This window comes from Mastigoproctus giganteus, chromosome 10 (assembly GCF_048544385.1).
Source record: "Mastigoproctus giganteus isolate SK-2022 chromosome 10, ASM4854438v1, whole genome shotgun sequence".
Lineage (NCBI taxonomy): Eukaryota > Metazoa > Arthropoda > Arachnida > Uropygi > Thelyphonidae > Mastigoproctus > Mastigoproctus giganteus.
The window spans coordinates 221,840,525-221,866,748 of record NC_143584.1 but is presented as its reverse complement, the minus strand read 5'-3'; the positions used below and the strand labels follow the sequence as shown (position 1 = coordinate 221,866,748).

At 36.5% G+C, this 26,224-nt stretch overlaps 1 protein-coding gene across 1 annotated transcript in view; it reads left to right on the top strand.

Moving 5' to 3' along the window:
* Nucleotides 1-26,224, top strand: part of LOC150079959 (bridge-like lipid transfer protein family member 3B) — a 208,838-nt gene that overhangs the window by 126,286 nt on the left and 56,328 nt on the right. Inside the window, exons 13-14 of the mRNA XM_090384043.1 lie at nucleotides 6,110-6,181; nucleotides 10,594-10,834. Coding sequence (XP_090240169.1) covers nucleotides 6,110-6,181; nucleotides 10,594-10,834 — 313 coding nt within the window. The remainder of the gene's footprint in view (nucleotides 1-6,109; nucleotides 6,182-10,593; nucleotides 10,835-26,224) is intronic.

The following is a 26,224-nucleotide window of genomic DNA, read 5'->3' as shown; positions in this document are numbered from 1 at the left end:
ATAGCAAAGTTAGAAAGTTACCAGATACTTTTTACTGTGACTTTGACATCTTTATCAAGATTAAAATTCAGAGTATAACATGAAGAGAACTTTATTAATGAGTGTAAGTGTTCGATAATTATTTTAATTAAATGTTTCATTTAAAAATTTTTTTTTTTTTCTTTGATTCATGCAACTTATGATAGTTTGATTTACCAACTTTAAAAATACTGGAAAACTAAATTTTGCAAATAATACATTTATCTTTTAATTCTAAGAACTTTAATAATCTTTTTTCAAGCTTTTCTACTATATTCATTCTCTACTTCATGGTTTACAATTTTCTACATCTCTCTCTCTCTCTCTCTCTCTCGCTCGCCATATGAAAAAGACCAAAGTTTTTTCAACATGAAAAACTCCATTTTAGTTAAGTCCTTCAGTTTTTCATCCTAAAACAGCAAGCTATTTATCAAATGCAGTGGAACTTCTATTTAACGAATTTCTCTATATTACGAATTTTTTTGCAAAACATTGTACTTTGAAAAGAAATTACATGTAAAATTAACCCCATATAGCGAAGTGTTAGTCTCTCTATAATGAATTTTTAAAAAAATTAGTAAAAGTATTTTTGAAGATTTTCAAGCATATACTGCTAAACAGCCGCTCAAATATACGGACTCCTTCCCTCCAAAATTGCGCATTAGCATCTGGAATTAATCATCCTTTTAGTGAATACTTGTGGCCATTGATGCCCGTAAGAGGGTCTTTGTTTCATTTTTGTTACAGTTATAAAACTAAGTGGGTTTTCTTAAAAGTGGTCATAAACTTTACAATAAATAGGGTAGGTTTGTAAATTAATGTTGGCTCAGGGGAAAACGAAATTCGCTGCGGTAAGCGTTTAGCGTGCTGCGGCGGCAATACATAGAGTGCTACCATAGTCGGTTTTTAGTAACGCCTAATGAGTGACATTCACTTCTCACCCCAACCGTACCATGTGACTTTCCTGTCAATCATTATATGATATGTCCGTTCTCATCTAACTGGACTCCCAGTACATGGTTTTCATGAATTTTTTTTAATTTTGTTCTCTTAGAACAATTTGTCATCGATCACATAGGCTATATGCTCTTGTTTTGTTTTGTTTTTTTTTTTTCTGAAAAGTAACATACAGCATACATTAACCGTAAATTTTTTTGTGTATATATGAATGAAAGTCGTATATTTCTTCAAAGTGATAGGAAAGGTCACGTGATACTGTTGAATTGGCAAGCAAACGAGTAGGCGGTACTAACAATTCATTATATGGCCAGCACAACGAAGTTTGCAGTGTATGCATCAGCAAGAGCTGCAGTCCAGTAATTTTTACATTTGCGGAAACAATGTTGAAGAGAAAGTGTTTAAGTATTAATGATAAAGTAAAGATTCTTCATGATATTGACCAGGGTTTTAAGAAAAAAGATATTGCGGAGAAATATGGCATACCTGCAAGCAGCTTATCTACGATTTTAAAAAATCACAAATCAATTTTAAATGCAATTGAAGGAGGAGCAGACAAGAAGCAAATTAAGTTGTGTATATACGAAGATGTTGATAAAGCTGTTTTAAAATGGGTGCAAATGATACATGAAAAGAATATACCAATATCGGGTCCAATAATTAAGCAACAAGCTCTGAAATTTGCACAGTCCCTGGGACATATGGAATTTAATGTGAGCACTGGGTGGATGGATAAATTTAAGAAGCACCACAGAATTGTGGAAAAGGTTATTTGTGAAGAAAGCGTTAATGTAAGCGAAGAAGATTGCAACAGTTGGAGGGACAATACCTTAAAGAAGATTTTGGAAGAATATGAACCTAAGGATGTTTTTAATGCTGATGAAATGGGTTTATTATTTAAATGTTTACCGAATAGAACACTTGCTTTTAAGGATGATAAATGTTTTGGTGGAAAACAAAGCAAAGAAAGAATCACTGTGCTAGTTGGAGCAAATATGACAGGAAGTGAAAAATTAAGACTTTTAGTCATCGGAAAATCAAAAAACCCAAGATGTTTGAGGCACAAAATCTTTGGAAGTCGACTACACTTTTAATAAAAAAGCATGGATGACAAGTGATATCTGTGAAGATTGGATATTAAAACTAGACAAGCGTATAACAAAAGAAAAAAGTGAAATCGTGTTGGTAACTGACAACTGTCCGGCACATCCTGCCAGTATTTCTGCCAAACTTAAAAGTGTGAAGTTGTTGTTTTTACCACCAAACGTGACATCAAAACTCCAGCCAATGGACCAAGGCATTATTAAAAATTTTAAATTTCATTATCGAAAGAGAATAATAATGAAGGTTGTCAATGTGTTATCAGAAAACAGAAACTTGGAGGTTACAATTAACCTTAGAGATTGCATCTCTGAACTGGCAAAAGTTTGGACAAACAATGTCACTGAATACACTATTCAAAATGGTTTTTCAAAAGCGGGATTTGCATTGAATACAGAAGTCGAACAACAACTGGACGAACAAGATGAACTGCCCCTTTCACAACTGAAAAACTTTTGGACATTGTTAGAATCGTCCGGAAACATCGAAAATGAAATAACACTGGATAGTTATGTTTATGTAGATCAAGATCTGACTACAACAGAACATTCAAATGAAGATGAAATGCTGCTGAACATTGTTAAACACGACCATGACCACAAAGAAATTAATGATGACGCTGAAGACAATAAGAACAACCCGTAGAAAAGCCAACTCGCGAAGAAATGATTAACGCTTTTAAAATGGTTCGTATGGGTCTACAGTTTTGTGAAAATGTTCCTGATAATGTTTTTAATGCTCTGAACAAATGTGAGGTTTTCTTTGAGAATCAGACATTTTTCAATTGTACTGTGCAAACGAAAATTACAGATTTTTTTAATTTCTGATACTTACCGGCAAAAATTGTGTAAAAAGTGTTTTTGAAATAAAATACATTAAAAATAAATGTAGATTCATTTTAATTTTCTAATTAAATAACAATTTCTAATAAAAAAAGATATTCTCTGTATAACGAAATTTCTCTATAACAAATTTTTTCGCTGGATTTATCGAATTCGTTATACGGAAGTTCGACTGTATATGAATTTATAAATACAATATACTGACACTGTATATGACCTTAGCAGAAGAAACTTTAGTTTCTTCTGCAAAATTCAAAAAAAAACAAACCAAAAACAAGCTCTTTACATCATTTATGTAAGCACTAATAATGTACTCAGTAAATGCTTGCATTGCTCCATTTCACTGGTTTGAGATTACTATCCCTAGTTTTCATTGTTATTATTACTACTAGTTGAAAATGATGCAAGGAAGCATGCTTATACAGCATAAGCCATCCCTTCTAATAATAAATAATATGTCTAATTCCTATTTAAATTTATTCAAACTACCCACTTCCACAACACTAGATGGTAGTTAGTTCAAACAATTAATCACTGACTAAAAGCAAATTTTTGCACATCTATCCTGCCACCATCTTTTTCAATTTAAGTTTGTGTCCCTCTATGTGTGTCTGTGTGTTGCTCAAGAAAGAGTAAGAATATCAACATCTAAATTTCTGTAATGACCACTCTTATACCAGTGAATATTAAGATAGTTTATTTAGTTATTAACTAAATCGCTGTGATTTAGTTCAGTAGTTCTGTGATTTAGATCAGTAATATAGTTAATAGCTGAATAAACTGTCTTAATATTCACATGGTATAAGAATGGTCATTTATAGAAATCTAGATTCCATGGAAAACCATAGTGTAACATCCTTCTCCAACTATAATATCAATGTCATTAAGTTTACTCAATCGATTTAAAACTTTAAAAACTTCAGTCAAGTCTCCTCACTAGTTCCTTGTTTCTAAGAACTGCTGCTTACAAAACCAAAGTCTTTTGTGGTAAGAGTACCCCTTTGTGCCCTTGACTAATCTGGTTGCTCTTTGCAGTGCCTGTTTCAAGAGATCAACATTTTTTAAAAAAATTAGCCTTCCAGATCTGTACAATGTACTCAAGACATGGCCTATCATTACCTTGTACAGTGGGATAATCACTTCCTTGCTCTGCTGGCAAAACTCCTGCATACTCTGACAAAACCATATGAGCTGTCTTAACAGCCTGTCTGTACAGTTACCCTTAGGTCTCTCACTCTCTGTCACCTTAAGTGTGGTATCGCCTAAGTGATACGTTATTTTGAGATTACTGCTGCCCATATATAGTGTCTTGCATTTAACAACAATGTTAAACCTCAATAGCCACTTCTCAACCCATCTGCCTCATTTTTCTAGATCTTGCTGCACTAGTATGCCTTGATTCCTGTGATTAACACCCTGCCAACCTTTGCATCATCTGCAAACTTAGGTAGTAAGCTTAATATGCCTTCATCAGTATCATTAATAAATATTGTAAACAGTGAGGGGCCCAGCACTGAACCTTATGGACTCTACCATTAACATTAATCCAAAAAGAGCAGTGTTCATTCTTAACCACCTTCAGCTTCTGCCACTCAACCATTCCTTTATCCATAGCAGTAACTTGCCCCTAATGTCACACTGCTCCAATCTGTACAGCAGTCTTTCGTGTGGAATGGTATCAAAACGTTTGCAATGGTAACATCATCATTTGGTCCCACTGAAAGGAATTTAAAAACTAAGGATGCCATAGTCATTTTTATAAAAGCAAAATTCCTTTCCTTTACCCTTAAGTAGATTCCATATATTATGATCATTGCCACATAATGGTTTCCTTTGTCTGAATATTCTTTAATGCATGAAGAGTCACTGCTGATAATCATCTCACTCGGAACTATTGGTTTTTCTTGTTTTCCTCTCTAACATGCTGCTATAGAAAACAGTCATCCAATAAATCCAGAAAATTTCTACTATTGTGTTGAGTGACCAACCCACAAGTTCCAGTCTTATAAGACATTCTGATCTACTGAATGCTCCCTGTCTGTATAGTTTCATTATACTCATCACACTCATTTGACCTATAGCAGACTCCTACTCTCATTTTAGTTTTCCCATGCTAATATTACACCAAACTAACTGAACATTACATACAGTGGTGCGCTGCTTTAGATTCTGTCTACTTTTAAACAGGGCTAAATTGGGCTAAATGAGCTAATAAATGCTTTTAAGCCTGTTTGTACATAATACAGTATAAAATCATCCATATTTTGTAGTCTTGAGAGATCCCTGTAATGTAAGCAAGCTCTGTTTTTTAAAAAAGTTCTTATAAACCTATGTCCAGTTCAGTTATGGTGCTGTGTTCATCAGAATTTTTAAACAAGGCTGTGAAGATTTTAATGGTTAAAATAATAGAGAAATAAATTAGAAAAAGTAAAAACATACCTAGTATAAATAAGCATTTTTTAGGTATGTGTCTGCCTTTTCTTATTTATTTTTATTATTTTTTACCATCCAAAACTCCATATCCATTTTTCAAAATTCAAACAGCCATAGCCTTGTAACCATTTAGAATCAGACATATGTTTATATGAACTGTTTACTTGTTTTGTATGTTTGTTTGTTATTTGGTTTGGTTTTTAGGAGCATTAGCAACTAAGGCCATATTGTTCCGGGGATATGCAGTGGTCATTCCCTGACCTTTCCACATCCTCCGTATTTGGTGGTCATGGGCTTGAACCCCAGTCTAATCAAGAAGCGTGTGCTACGCACTACTGCTCCTGCCCACCTGGCTACGGAGGCACTGTTTTGTATGTAGGACTATTCCTATAATTTTGTTGTTGTAATTTAAAAATGCTCTTCATAACACTATAAATATGTAAAGAAGACAAGAAAACATTTCACTGTATAACAGATTTCTAGTATAAATAAAATCAATCATATGCAACATATAATGTATGTGCTTGGTGCTACATTAATTTCATATTTTCACTACTAGGTTCTTAATTCTGAAGTTTACACTAAATACGTCTGAGATAACAATGACTTTACAGTACCAAATTGTGAACTCTGTTTAAAACAATGAGATGTGTTTAGTGAATAAATTGATAGTCATTTAAAGCTGTTATGAGATGTTGAAGTCTGGTGTAAATTTTTTTTTTTTTTTTTTATTTCTCATTACATTTTTCTTAATATAGATGACGATTAGGCAAGAACCTTCACAAACAGATTCCCCAGTGAATATCCGCATTGAAGCTCTGATGCCTCAGGTAAGTTTACTGTCAAGAAAAGGATATTCTGGTGATATTATTAAAACTTATTAATTAATAAAAACTGTAAAAAGTAATTGGGAAAAGTTATTTGTGAAAAAAAGTTATTTGTGAATGTTTAGTAATAAAAAGTTAACAAAAAAGGCATTTAATTAAGAATAAATGTGGCATTAATTCTTGATTATTTATTTGGAAGATGCGAAAGATTATATTTAACAAGAAAAAAAAAATGGTATAGAATTTAATATTAATCTGAAATAAAACAGATTTCAAAATAATAATAAAATAAGAATAAGCAGGCGTGTACCTAGTATGAATAAATATTTTAGGTATCTGTCTGCTTATATATTAATTTACTATTTTTTACCAGTGAAAACTCCGTAACCATTTTTTAAAATTCAAACAGCAGTAGCTCCATAACTATTCGGAATGAGACGTGTTATAAATTTTTTTTTGTTATTTTCTCTAATCTTGAAAGTATTGCTTATATATAAAGGGTGTTTTACAACACGAGGGTTTCAAAATTGCGTGGAAAACTTACTCTACAGTTAAAAATGAGGAAAAAGCTCCTATAAGCATATGTTTCAAAATTCCTTAGTTCTCAGGTATTAGACATTAATCATAAATTACAAAACTGTGTGAAATGGCAAAACATTTTTATTTTCAAATTTGCCATAAAAACAAACTTTGTAAATTAGACTTTAAACAGTACAAAACATGAGTACTGACATCGGCATAAATAGTGCTCTACTAACATGAATCATGCTAATTACTTAGCTGTACATAACCAGTGTGGCAGAGTATATACTATCGCATATATACTCTTTCCACAGAATTATACAGTTGCATATATACAGTTGCCACAGAATTCTGCCACCAGTGTGGCAGAATTCTGTGGCAACTGCCTCTTGCTTATGCTGCAGTATTCATTAAACTGATATTATTGGAGACTACACTACTATTTACATTTGCTGAGTTAACTGATATGATTTTAATTTATGGTGGGGATCATGAGAAACTTAGAGAAATGCATACTTATTATGGGGAAAATGCTGGTAGAGGGAGATTTCAACAACTTCAAATTTGAAGAGCAAATACTTTGTGCTGTGCAAGTATCTCATACCACAAGTATCAGAAGGTTGTAAACGTAATCATTCTGCTGTAAGCAGTCAAAGAAAGCAAATGTGTTTTAATTTGGCTCCTGAAGAGAATTAACATCAGGTGTCTGGTAGACAAATTTTTTGTTTAAACTTAGTTTAAATTTAATTTTGGTAATTTTTAAATCTTACTTTGGTAATTTTGTGAAATTAATTTCTACTAATATATTTTATAAATTTAATAAATTTTCCAAAGTATTTTTGCTAAGTTAAATTCTTTCCAGTAACTTCAGTAGCTTAAATTTAACTTTGCTAGTGGATAAAGTCTTATTAACAGTTTAATTTCCATAATACTTTGTTAATTTAAATTCTGTAATATGTAATTCCAGTGTATCACAATACATAAAGGCAGTTCTAAGAGTAAAGTCAGTAACTACAGACTGGTAAGTTTGACTTCAATGGTAGGAAAAATGTTAGAAGCAATGATCAAGAGGTAATCCAGGAACATTTAGATAGAAATTGCATTCTGAAATGTACAACATGGTTTTGTTAAGGGGAAAATCATGTTTAACTAACCTGTTAAGCAATTATTTAACAGGTTAGTTAATGCATTGCTAAAATCCAAATAAACTGTTGACACAGTTTATTTGGATTTTAGCAATGCATTTGACTCAGTTTCTCATGAGAAATTACTGTATAAGCTGGAACATGTTGGAATCGCTGGAAAGGTTCTAAGATGGATTGTAGGATAGATGCAGGGCAGAAGGTTCAAGAATGGTCAGAAAAGTGACAGCTATATTTTATTGCAGCAAAATGCAAGGTCTCCTTTGAGAGAAGAAAGGGATCTGTTTTTACTGTTCTTAATATCTGCCCATATCCTAATGGATATGGGCAGATATTAAGCTTTCTGAACAGTGTAAACAAGCAGCTCGGAAAACCCATGGTATACTATCGATGGTTTTTTAAACAATACCCCGTACAGATAGGGAGGTCATAATCCCACTGTACAAAGCAATGATAAGACTGAATTTGGAATATTGTGTACAAGTATGGACACCTCATTTGGAAAAAGACATTGAACTTCTTGAACGGTTCCAAAGATGACAACTCATTTAATGAAATCAGCAAAAGGGTGGCCATACAAAGAAAGACTTCGATTATATAGGCTACAGAGCTTGTCAACCAATATATACCATAGAGGGGATCTGATTCAGGTTTATAAGGCTTTGAGAGGGGTTAGTAAAATGAATGAAGGTGGAATTTTCACTCTTAAAAGAATTCCAGAACTAGTAGAGTAGTATAGAAAATGTAGGTTCTACACAAATGTACAAAAGTCTCCTTTTTTTAATAAATTTATTTCCTTTTAATATTTTTGTCTTCGAAATCAATTATACGAGCTTTATTTTTTATTACTTTTTCCATACCTTTATAAATTAGTTTCATTTTTGTTATATTGTAATCTTCGATATTTTTAGGTTAAATCTATCTGGAAAATATACTTTTAATTCATTTATGAACAATTACTATATCCCTTTTTTTTCTGTTTTCAATATTTCCAATTTTTTAATTGGATAACGTACATTAAAATCTAAGCCTTGTAATTTTTTGAATAGAATAGATTGGAATTGCCTAATATTTTTTAGTAATTTTATTAGTTCCATTTATAAAAATACAATTTTTTCAAGGTTTTTTTTTTTCAAGTAATTTTTCAATTATTTGGAAAAAAATGAAAAATTTACTAAATTTGAAATATTTCTATTAATGTTTATCATTATAGAAAAAGTTCAGTTTGTCCTTTTTACAGATAACTAAAAATAAAACTAGATGAACATGTGAATCTATTCTATATGAAGAAACAAGTTAAAACAACATTATTAAAGAACATTATTGTTGAATAAAAAATATATCAAGGTTAGTAGTATTGCAACTGACAAAACACAAAAAAATATGTATGTGATATATGTTTAACATATTTTTATTCGGAAGTGTTTTTGTTTTTTTTTTTATCAGGCTTATTTCACAATGTACACATGATCTTCAATTCCTCACCCATGTTCTGATCACAAATGAATCATGTTTTTCAGAAGATAGAATTCTCAACTTCTGAAACATCTCTAACTTGGCTCATTATCAACATATCTTTTCCTTTAATGTATGGTGTGGTGTCTGCAAAAACACCACAACAAACAAGAATGTAGGTGTACTATTCCTAAAAGCCTTGCTGGTAAAAAATAAAGACCAGTAATATTTTCCCCATTGTATGTTTTTTATATTTAAATATTGTATGTTTAAGTAAATGAAACACCAAGCATTAAAGGTGTGGTGTTCTTAAGGACAGTCTTATTGGTCCTTATTTTTTTTTTTTACCAACAAGGCTTTCAGAAATGGCATACCTACATATTTTGCAGAACAATTTGTGCAATTTGTGGGAACTATTTGAAGACATGCCCCTAGTGCATATTGGCAGAAGATATGGTTACACAATGGTGCACCAGCCTATTTTTATCCTGATGTTGCTGACTTTTTAAATATGGAGTACAATAACTGATGGATTTGTTGGTAGCCCTGTGCATTGGCAACCACAATTGGCAAACCTTACACCCTTATATTACTTTATATGGGATATTTTTTTTTTTTTTTTTGTAGTTGTTGGCGCATAGGCTTCTGTGGCCATAATGCACCTCCCAAGGTTTTTGCAGTACTTTGATCCAAGCCCGAGGCGGGAATAGAACCCGTGACCTTTGGGTTGCCAGGCAGGCACTTTACCCACCCGGCTAGCCCGGTCGGCTTTATATGGGATCACATGGAATTCGAGTTTTATTCTATGCATATTACCATACCAGATCAACTGAGAAATTGCATTTTGAAGCTGCTGAAACCATTAAGAACACTCTTCAGATGATAAGATATGCAGAATTGTGGATTTGTTGTGCTGAATGTTGTAAACAGAGTGAAGGTTATTTTGAACAGCTGCTGTAAAGAGTTTTCTTTAAAGATTTATTTCAGTTTCCTTTTATGTTTTGTAATGCTTACTATCTTGGAAAATCAGAAATGAGGGCTTTTAAGATGTATAGAAACTTTCTTATTTTTCTATGTTTGTTCCATGCAATTTTGAAACACCTGTGCGTGTTTCCCCATATTTGCTGGTTGGTAACAATCTCTACATCTATCAGTACTTCTAACATAGTGTTATGCTGATAAGATCAGCAACAGCTAATATTTACTACTACTTGTAATAATTTTTAAGTATAGATCTATTTCATTTATTAACCCTGTGTTTGTAATTATGTTCGTGGTTTTCACTCTCTCCCTCAGATCACAATTCCAACTGACAAAAACTCTCCAACTCAGCCAGAACGCCCAAGGACCCTTCAGTTTCATGCTTCTCGCATAATTGCAACAAATTGTAGAGTGGGCGATCATGCCTCACGTACACATCTCACCCAGTGTTTAGAAACATTTACTCAGGGAAGCATGTTCTTCGAAACCTCAAAATATCCATGGAGTAATGGAGACTTTTCACCTATAGCTGATAAATTTCTTCAACATGCAGTGGGTAAGATATAATACTGTTTGTAATTATTGGTTTTAAAACTTTCTTTAATCAGTTATTAAAATTTTTAATCAGATAAAGTGATAGTTGATAAGATGTTCTGAGGGAAGCAATGTTTAAAATGAGGGGGGAAAATAAAGTTTGGGATACTAACCTAAATAACTTCAAAGGATATGTCAAGGTAGTAAACTATAGAAGATTACTTAGTCTCAACTGTTTCTACAGTAATGTCAGAAGTGTTATCAATAAAATGGCTGAATTTGAACTCCTGGTTAGAATAACTAATGCTGATATACTAGGGCTAAAAGAAACATGGTGCTTGGAAATTGGTGACGATGAGTTCCACTACGATATGTATAGTGTATTTAGGAAAGATAGATGAGGTGGAGGGATCATTCTTCTTATCAAAAGTAGCCTGAGCACTAAAATAGCTTTTGTTGAATCTGAAGATATCTCTGCTAGCATAGAATTTGTGTGGTGTGAGTTAGTTGGAAGCAAAGGAACAATGAGAGTGGGAGTAATCTACAGACCAGAAGATTGTGAAGAATATGACAAGATTCTTTACATGCAGATGAATAAGCAAGCAAGCATGAATGTCTTATTATGAGTAACTTTAATCCACCCCAGATTGATTGGAATAAGTGGGAGGAAAAACTCACCATGGAGAAAATCTTTTTAAAATAAACTAGATGATTATTATTTGTACCAACATGCTAGAGAAAGTACTAGGGGTGAGAGTATTCTTGACCTCATCATTACTAATGAATCAGATAACATTACAGAGTTTAAAGTACAGGAACTATTGTCAGAAAGTAATCATACAATCGTCAGTTGGAAGATGGAGAAAGATGTTGCAGTAATTAAAGGTAAAGGCATGGGGTTTTAACTTCAGAAGAGGGGACTTTGGCAGTTTAAGGTGCTATATGGCATCTGTGAATTGGGCAGATTGCCAAGAGATGGCAAATGCATTTGAATTATGGAATATTTTTAAAGCAAAAATCACAGAAGCCACGAACACATACATACCTTTAAGAAAATATTGCAGGAGGAGGATGCCAAAATGGATGACGGCAGGGCTGACCAGTCAAATAGAGCAGAAAACGATAGCAAGGGACAGTTACAGAGCGATGAAAAGTACCGAAGCCTACAACAGGTGCAAGTTGATCTGTAAGAGAACCATGCATGTGATGCAAGAAAGCAAGTGTATGGGCTTATGTAGCATCAGCCAAAAAAAAAAAAAAAATTCACACCACCATTCCCTCTAAACATTTGTCCAATTTCTCCTTGAATTTATTTAAGCTATCAACTTCCACAATTACAAATGGAAGTTTGTTCCAGCAAGCCAACCACCTGCTGGCTAAAGGCAAATTTCTGCACATCTATTCTACATCTGTCTTTCCTCAATTTGAATTTATGCCCCCTTAGGTTCGTAATCTGAGCAAGCAGAAGAATCCCATCAGAATTCAGCGTGCTCAACCCATTCAAGGCCTTACACACCTCAATCAGATCACCTCGCAGGTGCCTAGTCTCCAGCTGCTGCAATTTGCAGAACTTAGCCTCTTTTGGTAAGAGGACCCCTTCATTCCACTCACCAATCTTATTGTCCTTCTCTGTACACACTCAAGCAAATTTACATCCTTCCTAAAATGAGGCCTCCAAACCTGTACGCAGTATTTAAGGCATGGCCTGACCATTGTCTTATACAAAGGGATAATCACCTCCTTTTCCCTGCTAGCAAAATTGCTAGTCTTGTCAAGATGATCCTGCAATGTATCTTCAATCAGCGACTCCATTATTTTATCAGGAACAGAAATTAAACTAACTGGTCTGTAATTACTTGTGTCACCCTTTGATCCTCCTTTGTGAATTGGGGGTACATTTGCACATCTCCAGTCCCTGGGGGACTTCCAATGAGTCCAAGGATGCCCTCTTAATTGCAGAAGATTGTTTATTAGAAAGACCTCTGAGCACATAAAGGCAAGTAATGTTTCTGGAGTTCATGGCATATACCCTGTTATTTTGAGGGACAAAACCATGGAGTGTATTAAACTACTGAGGTTAATTATGAGAGCAGCTTTGGACTCAGGAGGTTCCTTTGGATTGGAGCAGTGCTATGTATATTGCCAGTACATAAAAGCAGTTCTAAGAGTGAAGTTGGTAACTACAGACCGTCTGACTTTAGTGGTAGGAAAAATCTTAGAGGCAATGATTAAGAGTACAATCCAGGGACATTTAGATAGATATGGCATTCTGAAGGGGACATAACATGACTTTGTTAAGGGAAAATCATGTTTAACTAACACAGTTATTTTATCACAGTTACTCATCAGCTAGATTTAGGGACAATTTCAACATAGTTTATTTGGATTTTAGCAAAGCATCTGACTCGGCCCCTCATGAGAGGTTACAGTATAAGCTTGAACAGGTTGGGATTCTGTGTGGCTGTAGGGCAGAAGACAGAGGATTGTGGTGATTAATGGATATTCTTCAGATTGATGTAATATCAGGGGTGAGGTCCCTCGAGAATCTTGGACTGTTGTTTCTCATTTTCATAAATGACATTGACGAAGGGATAGAAGGCGTCATGTCAAAATTTGCAGATGAAGTAAAGATTGGCAGAGTAATTAATGATCAGTGCCGAGCAGCGCTCTTTCAGAATGACTTGAACAGACTTCACAGATGGTCAGAGAAGTGGCAGCTATGTTTTAATGCTGCTAAATGCGAGGTCTTATACTTGGGGAATAGCAACCCACAAATCAATTATACACTTGGTAGGGTTGAATTAAAAATAGTGAAGGAGGAAAGGGATCTAGAAGTTATAATACAGGCAGATATGAAGTTTTCTGAACAGTGTAAACAGGCAGCCAGGGAAGTCCATGGTGTCCTATCAATGATTCATCAAACGCTATTCTATAGAGATAGGGAGTTCATAAATCCACTGTGTAAGGCAATTGTAAGACTTAATTTGAAATACTGTGTTCAAGTATGGAGATCTCATCTGAAAAAGACATTGATCTTCTTGAAAGGGTCCAAAGATGGGCAACTCAAATGGTGAGATTGGAAGGACAACTGTATGAAGAAAAACTCCGATTATGTGGGCTACAGAACTTGGTAACCAAGCACCTCAGAGGTGACCTGATTGAGTTTTATAAGGCTCTGAGGGAGTAGTAAAATGAATGAAGGTGAAATTCTCAGTAAACTCTGACCCCTAGTTCTCATTAGAACTAGGGGTCTTAAATTAAAATTACATGGGTTGAGGTTCAGGTCAGATTGTGATTGTAGGAAGGTTCCTTTTAGCTAGTGGGTCATTGATTGCTGTAACATTGCCTTCACAAGTAGTTGGGGATGACAGTTTGAATAAATTCAGAGATCAATTGGATAGTTATCTATGTGAGGAGGGAAGTATATAATTTGTATTTTCTGGTAGTGCAGCAAAAGCCCGTAATTTCCTTGCACTATATGGCAAAAATACTATTACTATAAAAAATGTTATTTAAGATTAATCGAGTGGATTAAAAATACAGGGTGTCTCAAAAATATTGGTACAAACATTTAGGGGAGGTAGGTAATATCTAAAGGAATGTGAATTACATAGGAACCCATAACCGGAAACGTCACGGGAAAGTAGTAGCAGAGGCACAAGAAGCAGAAATGAAATGACACAAGACAGTAATTAGTGGCAAACATTTATTTGACATAATATTAACAATGGAGTACGAGATGGATGCATTTCATGATGTTACAACAGATGCTCGAAGGTTCCACTATGAGACGCGATGCATGTGTGACACTGACACAGCATGGATTGGTGGACTTGGTCAAACACACCTGGAGTTTCTTTGACAGTAGCAGCAGCGCAGATGAGTCTCGCCACGAGATCCATTTCCGTCTCCACAGGCGATTCATACACGATAGATTTGAAGGCCCCCCCACAGAAAGAAATCAAGGCTCGATAAATCAGGTGAGTGTGGGGGTGGACCAGGCAACGGGTCCACCACGGCCAATCCATCAACACCCAAAACGCCTGTTCAAATGGTCACGAACACACCTTCCATAATGGGCTAGCACCCCGTCATGTTGAAACCAAATGTTGCATCTCACATTTGCTGGAACATCGTCAAGTAACCCTGGTAGAACTTGTTCAAGAAAGATCCGATATTTAGCGGACTTCATGTGGGGTGGTAACAGGTATGGGCCGACTAAGCAGTCACCGACCATACCTGCCCACACATTTATTGCAAAGCGATATTGTGCCGCGTGGGGGCACACACCGTGTGGATTGTCGTGAGCCCACACATGAGCATTGTGCTGATTGAATAAGCCTTCCCGAGTGAAATAAGCCTCATCCGTGACCAAAACATAGGCTGGAAAATTCGTCTTGAACACTTTCTTGGAGAAACTACTGTGCAAAAGCCACACGTGCAGGATGATCTTGGGGAGCAGTAACTGAACCCTTTGGAGATGAAAGGGGTGTAAGGAATCGTTGTGCCAGACACGCTGTACCTGCAACAGATAAAAAAACCCAAAACCCAAAACCCATTAGAAAAACCCATAACTAAGGGAAATAAAAATTATAAATATGAAGTTAAAAATGAAGAGAAGGATATTTTAGAATTTTTACAGTAAATACTTTAAATTTCTAAACAGAAATTTTCCTACCCTAAAAGTGTAGATTGACCCGATTGATACCTGAGCTTTGATGTACATATAGGTAAGGATGAAGGCAAGAAATAAGAAAAATATCAGAAGAAAAGTTGTTCATTTAATTCAAAAAATCACATACATAGTACAAGCCCCTCTTACAACAATGCAAGCTGATTTTCACATTGGCATTCTCTCAGAAAGATTGTGATTGAGGAATATATCTCCGTGCTTGGTTAACTATTCTCTTAAAATTGATGCTATCATTGGACTGACTGAAGTATATTTGGACTGAGACTGAATATTGATTGAGGTGTATAAAGCCTTGAATGGTTTGAGCAGGCTCAATGCTGATTGGACAACTTCCTCTTGCTCAGATTACAAACCTAAGGGGGAATAAACTCAAATTGAGGAAAGACAGTTGTAGAACATCATCATCAGCCCACCATCATTTTCAACCCACCGCAGGATGAAGGCCTCTCCAGCAACGTTCGAGTTCCTTCTGTTTTGTGCAATGGCCATCCATTTACTACCCACAAACTCATGAATTTCATCTGTCCATCTCCGTTGTTGTCGTCCAGGTTTTCTTTTAGCTTCTCTTAAATAACATAGTGGTTATGTTATTTTCTTAGTCCATCTGTCAACATGTCTTTGAGCTATGTGTCCTTCTCAAGACCATTTCAGTTCTTTAGTTTTGATAAAAATATCCTTTATTTGTGTTTGCTGCCTAATCCATGTGTTTGTCTTCTTATCTAGTAGTCTGATTCCTGATATAATTCCTTCCATTCCATTCATTCGTTTTGTTGTTCTCAGCTTCTCTTCCATTCCTTTGTTGAGTGCCGAAGTTTCACTTCCATAAGTTGTGGTAGGGTAGTATACATTGGTTCATTATTTTACAGTTTCGGACAAATTGGGATATTGCTCCTCGGTATGCGACTATATTTCCTGAATGCTATCCATCCAAAATTTATTTTTATCTTGACTTCCAGCCATTTATCATTCTTACAGCTAATGACTTGTCCCAGATAAGTATATGAATCTACCTTTTCAATTACTGCTCCTTCAATCATTATAACCCTTTCTGTGGCATACTCGTTCATCATTACTTTTGTTTTAGCATATTCATCTTTAGTCCAAAATCCTTACTAACTTTGCATAACTGATTAAGATTTTCCTCTAATTCTTTGTGATCATGGTTTATGATCGCAATGTCACCTGCACATCGTAAATGGTTTAAGTACTCTCCATTCACATTGACTCCTTTCTGTGACCAGTCTAATCTTCTGAAAGCTTCCTCAAGGGCAGCAGTAAACAACTTCGGAGATATTGTCTCCTTGTCGAACTCCTTTCTCAATTTTAATTTTGCTACTGTCTTTGTCTAGTCTAATAAAGGAAGTAGCGTTCTCATATATTTTCTTCAAAACCATAATTCATTTGCTTTCTCCATTAGCTGTGATATTACTTGAAGGTGATCCATAGTTGAGAACCCTGTCCTAAAGCCAGCTTGCTCTTTGGTTGATTCTCATCAAGTATTCTTTCTAATCTGTTAGTAATGATCCTTGTGAACAACTTGTAGATGTGGGATATCAAGCTAATTGGTCCATAATTTCCAATTTCTGATTTATCTTGTTTCTTATGCAGCAAAACTATGATTGCATTATTCCACTCCTTAGGTGCCACACCTTTCCTAATGCATTTTGTGAAGAATCTAGTCACTAGTAGCCTCGTCGGAGTCTGCCGACGAGGCTACTAGTGACGGTCGTGTTCAAAGCCGCTAAGTGGATTTTTCTTATTTATTGATTTGAAATTATTGTTTTTCTAAAACTTTTGATTTAAATTTAGTAGTATAACATTATTTTGTGATTTTTTGATTAATTTGGTGTATTTATTCTTTACTCGGCCTTGTAAAAGTATCGGTAAGGGTTTCCACGTGTTCGTAACTACCATTCGTAACTACCGCTACCGTTAGTAACTTTCCCGCCATTGTGATACCGTACTAGATATACCGTAGGTTATATACCGTACTAGATAGCGTTAGTTGAACTTCGTTAGCAGTTAAATTGTACGTTTAAATAAATACATATAACGACTTAGATTACAAACGTAATATAATTAATAACATAACATAATTAATTAATAAATTAATAGAATCATGACTCAGACCAGAGCAGCAAAGCAAAAGGCTCAAGCTAATGGAAGTGCTGTGGCTCAGAGCAGAACTGAGGGGGGCAGTTGTCCTCTGACTCACAGCCTTATAAAATGCACTGTTTGCTTGATGTTTGCAGAGCAATCGGGTACGGGACATGATACTGCCAAGGGGGATGTCTTTATGTGCGCGCGATGCAAGGAGTGTATCGATATCAGGCAACAACTCGGTGTTCTTGTGGGCCTATATGAGAGCTTGAAGGACAGGGTGGATGCCCTCGAAGAAACTAAATTGAGGGGCCCATCAAGCTCTCAGCTGCCCACATCAACGCCAGAGCTTGCACTTGGGCATCGCGTGACACAGAAACAACCCCTAAGGCAGAATGCGCTGGTCCCGAAGGAACTAGTAGTTGTTGGTGACTCTATTGTCAGGGAAACGGGGAACATGCTTTGTAAAAAAGATAGGTGGAACAGGACCAGGGTATGTCTGCCAGGGGCAAAGGTTGATGACGTTGTAGAGCGAATATCATCTTTTAAAGGCACAAAAGGTGATATAGTTGTACACGTTGGCACTAATAATATTAAGAGTAGGAGACCGGCAGAATTACTTAATAAGTACAGGTCACTGTTGAACAAAAGCCGAGAATTAGGGTTGAATTTGAAAGTGTCTGCAATTCTGCCCAGACACGATAGGAGGGAGTATATGATGAGAGCCTTGTCGATCAATTCGGCCCTGGAAAGATTGTGCAAGGCTCAAGGGGTAGAATTTTTTTCACCCTGGACTGTACTTGTTAACAGGAGAGATTGCTTCTACAGGGATGGGATACACTTAAATAGAAAGGGTGCAAGAATATTTGCTGATGCTATCGAGGCAGTGTTAGGTGGGTCGGAAAACTGCTAGCTTGGGGGGAGACAAAGACCAATAGATTGACAGTAGCCACTGGCAGAGGTGAAAGAGATTCTTGCACTGCTTCTATTAGAATGAGCAGAAGCCTGAAAAACAAGATGCAGGATATTTCAGAGACTGCTGGGAGCCATTGCGGTACAAGTAAACACATGGGTTGTGTTAGGGTAGCTAAGAATAGAAACAGGTGCAGGTATACTTGCGTGTACACCAATGCTAGGAGTTTAGTAAATAAATTTGATGAATTTCAGGTATTGCTCAAAACATCGAAGGCAGATATTGTTGGGATATCAGAGATGTGGTGTCACACAGATATAAGGGATTATATCTGTGTGACACCACTGCAATTTGGGGAGTACAACGTCTACAGAAAGGATAGACAGGATAGGAAGGGGGGAGGGGTTATGCTATTAGTTAAGAAACACATAAAAACCAAGGAAGTGAAGCCAGTCGACATCGCTGGACAGTGCAGTGTGGAGTCAGTTTGGTGAAGTGGGATTTACTCAAAGAGGTAACTACCATTAGGGGTAAAGGGAAGGGTTATTGCTTCCGTAAAGGCGACTACGATGGACTGAGACAGTATTTAAATTCTATACAGTGGGACCAACTGATGATGTTACCAACAGCAAATTCAAAATGGGAAGCATTCAAAGAACTTATCTTGGAAGCTACTAGGCTTTACATACCAACTAAGAAATATTGTTCAAGGTTTAGGCCAAAATGGATGTCAGATGAACTAATGAGGCATATGGCAGAGAAGAAAAATGCATGGGATACTTACAAATTAACACATGACACAGAAGCCTATGATAGATACAAGTTGATATGCAACCAAGTTACAAAGGAGGTTAGGCAGGCGAAGGCAGATTACGAGAAATCCTTGGCAAGGGATGCAAAGAAAAACAGCAAAGAGTTCTTTACTTATGTAAACTCTAGAAGGAAGGGGATGAACCAGATTGGTCCACTTGATATTGATGGTTCAAGTGTTGATGATCCTGCTCAGGTAGCTAACAAACTAAATGAATATTTTGCATCGACATTCACACATGAGGAGTTATTCAGCGAGGGGAATGCCAGAGGTGTATTCAACTCTAGCAGTAAGCTACAGAATCTTGAAATAACTGGGAGTAAAGTGGAGGAGAAACTGTTGAAGATAAACACAAGAAAGGCACCTGGGGTGGATGGGATCTATCCAGTTATATTAAAGGAGGCAGCAAAGGAAGTAAGCAAACCCTTAGCCATAATTATGAGAGCTTCCTTGGACTCAGGGGAGGTACCCATAGACTGGAAATGTGCAAATGTGACCCCAATTCACAAAGGAGGATCAAAGGCTGACACAAGTAATTATAGACCTGTGAGCTTAACTTCTGTTCCAGGAAAATTAATGGAGGCACTGGTTAAAGAAGCACTGCAGGATCATTTAGACAAGACTTCAGTTATAGCTCAGACACAGCATGGTTTTGTTAAGGGGAAGTCTTGCCTGACCAACTTGATTGGATACTATGATGCAGTCACAAAAGAACTGGATGCAGGGAATAACTTTGATATTATATACTTGGATCTTAGAAAGGCTTTTGATACTGTTGCACATGGAAGACTGCTACACAAATTGGAGCAGTGTGATATTGGAGGCAAATTGCTGCTATGGATAAAGGGGTGGTTGATGGGGAGAAGACAGGGAGTGGTACTCAATGGACACTGCTCATCATGGACTGATGTTATTAGTGGAGTCCCTCAGGGCTCGGTGTTGGGTCCATTATTGTTTTCTGTATTTGTAAATGATATTGATGATGGTATATCGGGCTTAATGTCCAAGTTTGCAGACGATACAAAGGTTGGCAGGGTTGTCAAGGACACTACTGACACTATGCTGCTGCAACAGGATCTGGAAAGGTTGAGCAGATGGGCTGAGAGGTGGCAAATGAAGTTTAACATTGACAAATGTAAAGTACTACACATGGGAAACAGCAATCCCAGAGCAACGTATCAACTCTGTGGTACTACACTGACAGTGGTAGAGAATGAAAGGGACTTGGGGGTGGTTGTGCAGGCAGATATGAAGTTCTCTGAGCAGTGCAGACGGGCTGCAAGAGTAGCTCATGGAGTATTGTCAATGATATACAGGAATTTTTCCAGCAGGGATAAGGAGGTGATTATTCCATTGTATAAGGCAATGGTCAGGCCACACCTAGAGTACTGTATACAGGTCTGGAGGCCTCATTTCAAGAAGGATGTAGAGCTGCTGGAACGAGTACAGAGAAGGGCAACAAGATTAGTGAATGGAACAAAGGGGTGCTGTTACGAAGAAAGGCTTAAGTTTTGCAAATTACAGTGTCTGGAGATTAGGCACCAGCGAGGTGATCTGATAGAGGTGTATAAAGCCTTGAATGGTTTAAGCATGCTCAATGCTGATGGGATTCTTCCTCTAGCTCAGAAAAATCACCTGAGAGGGCATAAATTCAAATTGAGGAAAGACAGATGTAGGATAGACGTGAGGAAATTTGCCTTTAGCCAGCGGGTGGTTGGTTGGTGGAACAGACTTCCATCCCTTGTGGTGGAGGTTGATAGCCTAAATAAGTTTAAGGCTCAGCTGGACAGGTATTTTGAACGAACAGAGGGGTGAAGTGGAAGTGGGTTTTTTTTTTTTTTTTTGGCTGATGCTGCATAAGCTTGCTTTCTTGCATCAAATGCCTCTACTAATGCTAATGCTAATCTTGCCAGTTTCTGTGTCACCTGTCTTCCTCCCAATTTTAACAACTCTACAGTAACTTCATATTCCCCCGGGGCTTTCTGATTATTCATTTTCTTCAACACGTGTTCTACCCCATCAGGAAGGATATCGGGTATGTTGTATGTGTTACTAATTTGTGATCCATCTTCCCCACTGCTGGCATAATTCCTCGCTCCTTATATAATTCTTTATAGTAGTCTTCTACTATTTGAATTATGCCTTCTCTGCTATTTACACCATCACTATTTTTCAGTTTCAGTATCATTTGTCTTTCTGCATTAGTATTAGTAATGGCCGCTTGGTGCAAGGAAGCCTATGGCTTATGCTGCACCAGTCAAAAAAAAAAAAAAAAAAAAAACAATAAAACAATGATTAAAAAAAAACTAATAATTAATAAAATAAAACAAAATTAAACCTATCATCCTATGCGTTTCCCTCACCCGAAGGTACTATCCAGATCACCTTTGAATTTCCTCAAACTGTCACCTCTACCACCCATGTAGGCAACTTATTCCAGTAATTTATAACTCGCTGGCTAAAATAAAACTTCCTGCAGTCCAATCTAAACATCTCCCGCCGTAACTTGAATTTATGTCCCCTAGTTCTAGCATCATTTATAATCTTGAAAATTTCGTTCTCATTCATTTTACTGATGCCTCTCAGAGCCTTAAACACCTCAATCAAATCTCCTCTAAGGTGTCTAGTTTCCAAATTCTACAACCCACATATTCGAAGTCTTTCTTCATAAGGATGCCCTTTTGCCGATCTCACCAGGTGAGTTACCCGTCTTTGCACCCTAACAAAAGCCTTAATGGGATTATCACATCCCTATCTCTACTTGCAAAAGTTCGATAGATCATCGATAGGACATCATGGGCCTTCTTTGCAACCTGTTTACAATGCTCAGAGAATTTCATGTCTGACCATATCGTAACACCCAAGTCCCTTTCCTCCAGTGCTGGGTTTAGTTGAACTCCACCAAGTGAATAAGTTATTTTGGGATTACTGTTTCCCAGGTGTAATACCTTACACTTTGTTAGATTAAAGCATAGCTGCCATTTTTCTGACCATTCCTGAAGTCTATCTAGGTCTCTCTGAAGAAGCTCAGCTTGACAGTATCATTAACTACTCTACCAATTTTAACATCATCTGCAAATTTAGACATCACGCCCTCTATCCCTTCATCAATGTTGTTTATGAAAATTAAAAACAACAGTGGTCCTAATACTGATCCTTGGGGGACCCCACTTCTTACCACTTCAACCCAATCTGAGGAATAGCCATTTATCACAATCCTCTGCCTCCTGCCCTGAAGTCATCCTGATATCCATCGAAGGATTTTCCCAGTGATTCCAACCTGTTCCAGCTTATAAAGCAACCGCTCATGTGGGACTGAGTCAAAAGCTTTGCTGAAATCTAAATAAACAATGTCAAAATTATTCCCTAAATCTTCTAGCTCATGAGTGACCCTTTCAAAATAGCGAACCAGATTTGTTAAACGTGAATTTCCCTTTACAAAACCATGCTGAGTATCCTTGAGAATTTCAGTTCTATCCAAATGATCCTGAATTCCACCCTTGATCATTACCTCCATGATTTTCCCTACTACTGAAGTCAGACTGACAAGTCGATAATTTCCCACTTCACTCTTAGAACCACCCTTATGTATGGGAGATACATTGGCACCTTTCTAATCCAACGGAATCTCCCCAGAGTCTAGTGATGCTTGCATAATTAGCCTTAATGGTTCAATGCACTCACTTGCTGCCTCCCTTAAGATTATAGGGTATATTTCATCAACTCCAGGAGCCTTACTGGCCTGTAGGCTCGAAAGTTTTTTCATTAAATAATCTTGCGAAATTTCAATATTATTAATTATATATTTTTCAACTTCGCTCCCACAATTTCCCATTGCCACAAAAGGTTTTTCTTCTGTAAATATCAATGCAAAATAACTTGAGTTCGTCTGCAACGGCTGGTGTATTTAATACTATCCCCTTTCCCTTACGTAAAGGTCCAATCTGGTTTGTCCTGCTCTTCTTAGCATTTATATATGTGAAGAATTACTTATCCCCCCCCCTTCTTTGCTCTGTTTGATAGCGATTTCTCATAAACTGCGTTTGCCTCTCGAACCTTTTCTGTGGTTCTATTACAGATCGTCTTGTAGCTGTTATAGACTTCAGTACTTTTTATTGCTCTGTAACTTTTCCATGCCACCTTTTTCTGCTCAAGTAATGTGACAACTTCACTATTCATCCAACTTGGAACCCTCCTCGTGGAGTATTTTTTTAATGGCAAATACGCATTCAAGGCATCTGTGATTAATGTTTTAAAAGCATACCACAGTTCAATTGTATTCGTTCTCTGTGTGATATCTACCCAGTTAATAATGTATTTGTTATAATTTCCTTTTCTGAAATTATAACCCATTCCTTTGTCTTTTACTACTGCTACCTCTCTCTTCATCATCCACCATAGAACTCTGTGATCACTTCCTGCTACTGGTTCTTCTACTGTCAGCCCTGTTATGTCATCTGATTCGTGGGTGATGATGAGGTCCAGGATATTCTTTTCTCTAGTACTTTCCCTGAAATATTGATACAAATAACAGTCATCACCCATGAATCTAGTCGATTTAAAAATTTTGTTTCCCATGTCGAGTTTCCTTCTCATTTTCTCCAATCTATTAGAGGCAAATTGAAATCACCCATTCCATTTGCATGTAGAGGCTACTTCTGATAAGAAGCATTACCCCACCACCCCTTCTATCTACCCTATCCTTCCTAAATACATTATACAAGCTGTACTGAAACTCATCATCCCCTATTTCCGGGTGGCACCACGTTTCCATAAGCCCTGTTATGTCCGCGTTACTTGTTTTAATCAGCAGTTCGAATTCACACATTTTATTGACAACACTTCTAACTTTACCATATAAACAATTAAGACTTACTGTTCTTGTATATTTAACAACCCTAACACAACCCTTGAAGTTTTTTAGGCTCTCTTCCCTGGCATTAGCTACCTGCTCACTTGAAACGTTTCTGCCCCAGAACATCTAGATAATATGTCCAGTTGGGGAAACAGATAAGAACTCATGAGGTATGTGCAAGAGTTACTTTGACCAATATTATCAGATAAACGCACGTCAGTATTATCCACATCCCCCCTAACTGGCAATTTCCCTGAACCTTTAAGGTATCCTCAATAATACTGGCAAAAACTTTTGCACCACCTTTGTTTAAGTGTGGGCCAAGCTGATAGAAATTTCCCCCCAAAAGCCTTGCAGAGTCCTTCAGGTCTTGAGTTAATCCACAAGGCTTTTAACATATAATCCCTTATTGATTATTAATATATAATCCCTTATTTGATTTAAGCTTATGGCTGCTGATTTAAGTTCTTTGTTTTCCCTTAATGCTTGTTCTACTTTTCTTGTGTTAAACCTTCTTATGTCTTCTCTGAGTTTCTTTCTAATGGCTTTGCATAACTCAGTATACACAATTTTGTCCTTGTCAGTGTTTATCTTGCTCTTTGTTTGTTGTCTTTGGTTCATCATGACAAGTGTTTCTTGACTAATTTTTTCTTCTTTGGATTTCTTTTTACCTTTAGGTTTCTCGGGTTTTATCACTTTCAGAAAGTTGTATTCCTGATCGATATCTTAGTCCTGAAAGGTCTGCAAAAGCTCAAACTTGTTCTTAATTTCTAGTATATACTGCTTTTTCTCCTCTTCTGTTATCTCAAAGACCTCCGTATTATTTACTCGAGTCAGTTTTTTCCTTTCTTTTCTTACATCTATATCAAGTGTGCATCTTACCATTCTGTGATCACTTCCAACATTTACCTTGGTGAGGATGAATTAATTTCATTAGTTGTTAATCAATTTGGGCTCTTCCATGTCCACTTTCTGTTCACCCTTTTCCTGAAAAAAGTGTTCATTACTGGCATTCCTTGAGATTCTGCAGATTCCACAAATCTTTCATTTCTTTCACCAATTTCAAAATTTCCTATAGTTTCCCTTTCTGCACTGTTTTGTCTTTTTCCAACCTTAGCATTGAAGTCCCCCATAATAGTAGTAATAGTAATAGAGGCATGTGATGCAATAAAGCAAGTGCATGAGCTTATGTTGCATCAGCCAAAAAAAAAAAGAATTCACACAACCATTCCCTCTAAACGTTTGTCCAGTTCTTTCTTGAATTTATTTAAGCTATCAACTTCCACAACGACAGATGGAAGTTTGTTCCATCTGTCGTGGAAGTTTTGGGTAGCATTGTTAATTCCAAAATGTTGTTTTTTATATCTTTATGGACCCAAAAGCTAACTCCATCTTTGCTCTTTTCACTGTTTCCATTGGTGTACAGCAGATTTCCACTTGATAAACTTATTCAGTTCAATTGATAAACTTATTCAGTTCAAGAAGAAGAATTGAACCAGTTCAGAAGTGGTTCAATTCTTCTTCTTGTTTCAGCTAAGCAGATGATATTCCAATTTACATTTTCTAATTCCTTTTCCAGCTCTAATATCCTGTCTTCACTGTTGTAGAACAAATCCAACTTCCATCTGTTGTTGTGGAAGTTGCCGGGGACTTCAAGAACTGCTGCGAGTCATCATGGAACAAGTAAATCCATGGGCTGTGTTAGGGTAACTAAGAGTAAGAACAAGTGAATGTATACTTGCATGTACACTAATGCTAGAAATATATTAAATAAAATTGATGAATTTTAAGTGATGATCAAGACATCAAAAGCAGATATTGTTGGGATATCAGAAACATGGTTTCACACAGATATATGCAGTACATTAGGTACAGAAAGGACAGACAGGGTAGGAAGGGAGGAGGGGTTATGCTGTTAGTTAAGAAACACATAAAATCTAAGGAAATGCATCCAGTTGACACAGGTGGACAGTGCAACGTTGAGTCTGTTTGGTGTGACATAAACACTGAGAAAGGAAAAATGAGAGGAGGAGTATGTTT